The 3,362-nt window shown below is 42.4% G+C and overlaps 1 protein-coding gene across 1 annotated transcript; it reads left to right on the plus strand.

The window, feature by feature from the left end:
* The first annotated feature begins 687 nt into the window (after positions 1-687).
* On the plus strand, positions 688-1,749 carry LOC149241726 (uncharacterized). Its single transcript, XM_089370639.1, has one exon. The coding sequence runs from the start codon at positions 688-690 to the stop codon at positions 1,747-1,749; it is 1,062 nt and encodes a 353-aa protein (XP_089226765.1).
* Positions 1,750-3,362: the final 1,613 nt, after the last annotated feature.

The following is a 3,362-nucleotide window of genomic DNA, read 5'->3' on the forward strand; positions in this document are numbered from 1 at the left end:
CAAACCCAAGGTAAATCCAGTCAATAAAGCAATGCCCACAACGAGCAATAGTTTCGAAACACTGGCCAAGGACGATGAGCAAGATCTGGAGAAGGAAAGGGCGAAGGACAAAGAAGCCCATCAAGAACACCCAGGAGAAACATCAGGGCAAACAGGAAAGAAAACTCAAAAGCAAGTAAACTTGGCATCTCAAACTAAATCCATGCCTTGGCAATCACAAGGAATGGACGTTGAATACACGCAGCCAAATGAAAAATCCTCAAATGAACGAGTGGATACCTCTCAGGAACCTCAAAACATGGAAGAAGATCCAGAACCCCTAGACATAGGGGAGTTGGACATTCTAGGTTTGGAACAAGCATGCAAGACAGGGAATTTTGAAAAAATACCAGAACGGCAAGTGGATAACCTAGTAGAAGTCTTGAACAGAGCACAGAAGAAATACTCTCTAGGAGTCCAAATAGGAAGTCCATGGGATGGTAAATTTATCACCAAGGACAATAAGAAGAGAGGCAGAAAAACAACACTTGAGAGAACTATCAAGATTGGAGAGATATTAGTGGAGTCAGGGAGGTATGCCAAACTGACCAAATATTTCAATGCAAACCCCCACCCTTCTCAATGAAGTTGATATCATGGAATATCAGAGGGCTCAATGGCCCGAGGAAAGGTAGATTATTAAAAAATATGCTGATGCAAGAAAAACCAAGTATACTCTTTTTGCAGGAGACGAAATGCAGCTCAACAATTTTGGAAAAAATAGCAGCGAAAGCTTGGCCAGGAGGGCTAGTTACAGCTGTTGATGCTCAGGGAGCTTCGGGAGGACTGGCAATCCTTTGGGATGCCCGGGCCATCCAACTCAACAATATACAAGCTAACAAAAGTTTCATCCAGGCAACTTTCCACCTCTCAGGTACTAATACCCATGGACTGATAACTAATGTATACTTTCCTCAGGATACTGCTCAAAAAGCTCAAATCCTGAATACATTGTCAGAACTCAACAAAGATAGGCCATACCCACTGTGGATCTCTGGAGGCGATTACAACATGACAGCCAACATGGAAGAAAAACAAGGAGGTAGAAGCAGAGCAAATAGTGATGGCAATCTACTAAAAAATTTCATTAATAACAACTGGTTGATAGATATTCCCACAAGCAACGGCCTCTTCACTTGGACTAACAAAAGGGAAGGTTTGCAGCAGATCGCCTCGCGTCTTGACAGATTCCTCATCTCAGATAATGCAACTCACTTAGGAGGGGAATTCACAGCATCTATTCTTCCTATCTCTGGATCAGATCACTGGCCTATCGAACTACAATGGAATAGGCCAGGCAACAATCTCAAACGCCCCTTTCGATTTGAAGAATTTTGGTTATCTCACCCGGACTTTGAAGAGCTAGTCAGATCAACCTGGCTCAACTTCAATCCGGCTGAAGGCACTAGAATGTCCAGGTTCCAGCAAAAACTCAAGCATCTAAAAGGGGCAATCAAACAATGGAATCACAACACTTTTGGTAACATCTTTAAAGCTCAAGCCATTCTCAATTCAGAGATGAAGAAAATCCAGCAAACCATTATCACCGCGGGGCGCACGGAGGAACTTACCAAACAGGAGCAAGCTATAGAATCTAAAATTCTAGAAAGGGACAAACAGGAGGAGACATTATGGAGACAAAAATCAAGAATCAGATGGCTAAAAAGTGGAGAAAAGAACAATTTTTTTTTCCATAAAACTACTGTGTAGCGCAGAATGATAAATTACATCACTCACATTAAAAATGAACAGGGGGAGAAAATTGAAACTCATGATGGCATTGAAGGGGAATTCCTCAATTATTTTAAGAAAGCTCATCAGGAACCCAACATAAACAGAATGCCGGCTATCAATAAGCTTCTAAAGAACATACCCAAGATAATAACAGAGGAACATAATAGTCTTCTCATCAAGCCTATTAGCTTACAGGAAGTTGAAGAGGCAGTTCAACAAATGAAGGAAGGGAAAGCGCCAGGGCTGGATGGTTTCATGACGAACTTCTTTCATAAATTCTGGGACCTGATTAAAAATGAAGTCTGGCAAGTTGTGGAGGAATCTAGAGCTCTCAGATGGATGTATCCAGGCCTAAATGCTACCTTCATAGCCTTAATTCCAAAGGGGGAAGATTCCAACACCCCTGACAAGTACAGACCTATCGCTCTATGTAATATCATCTACAAAATTACTTCAAAAGTAATAGCAACTAGATTAAAGCCGTTGCTCCCGCTTATTATCTCGCCTGAGCAATCAGGTTATGTTGAAGGATGACAAATAATAGACGAGATCATCTTAACTCATGAGATAATCCACTCCCTAAAGCAAACCAAGAAGCCAGGTATGCTGCTTAAGCTAGATCTATCTAAAGCATTTGATAGTCTCAGTTGGGTCTATATTCAAAAAATTCTTATTGCCTTTGGCTTTGCACACTCTTGGGTCAGATGGATTTTTAACCTATTATCTTCAGCTTTCTTCTCTGTGTTAATTAATGGTATTCCTTCGGCTACTTACCGTCCCTCCAGAGGGATAAGGCAAGGAGACCCCTTGTCTCCCTTTCTCTTTGTAATAATGGCTGAGGGATTGGGTAGAAGCATCACCGCTGCTAGGCTCGATCAGCAATTAAGAGGTCTTTCTTTTAACAATTCCCCTGCCTACTCCCACCAGCAATTTGTAGATGATAATATGCTTTTTGGTCATCCTTCGGTGCAGGAAGCCCGCCTCCTCAAATCAATCCTGTCAACTTTCTCTGAAGCTTCTGGTGCCCTTATCAATAAAGTCAAATCCCAAATCTTTTTCTTTAATACCCCTGTTCCTACCCAGAAAGCTATTGGTCGAATTCTGGGTTTCACCAGTGCCTCCCTTCCCTCCAAGTATCTCGGTGCCCCTCTAATGGCCTCAGCTCTCAAACATTCTTCCTGGAAGCAATTGTTGGAAAAACTAGAGACTCGACTATCCCTGTGGACCAATCGAGCTCTGAATATGGCAAGCAGAATCGTTCTTATTAAGGCAGTCCTTCACTCCATGCCCCTCTATCTTTTCTCCATCCTGGCTGCTCCCAAATGGGTTCTCAAGGAAATCAAGAATCTCCAGCGCAACTTTCTGTGGGGAAGCTCAGGCCAAAATCGTAAATGGGCTTTAATCAAATGGGATAAAGTTTGTCTTCCTAAGAAAGTAGGAGGTATAGGTCTAAGAGATCCTGAGCACAACAATAAAGCAATGGGTGCAAAAATTTGGTGGAGATGGCTTGCCCAGCCTAACACTCCATGGGCTTCCCTTTGGACAACTAAATATGCAAGCAACTGCCCCATGGAAGAAAGAATACGGAT

This window comes from Pinus tabuliformis, chromosome 8 (genome assembly GCF_031772625.1).
Source record: "Pinus tabuliformis cultivar Carrire ecotype Pingquan chromosome 8, CPIR1, whole genome shotgun sequence".
Taxonomy (NCBI): Eukaryota; Viridiplantae; Streptophyta; class Pinopsida; order Pinales; family Pinaceae; genus Pinus; species Pinus tabuliformis.

Excerpts from the sequence above, each read along its gene's own strand:
- LOC149241726 (XM_089370639.1), top strand. The coding sequence starts at position 688 with ATGCTGATGCAAGAAAAACCAAGTATACTCTTTTTGCAGGAGACGAAA.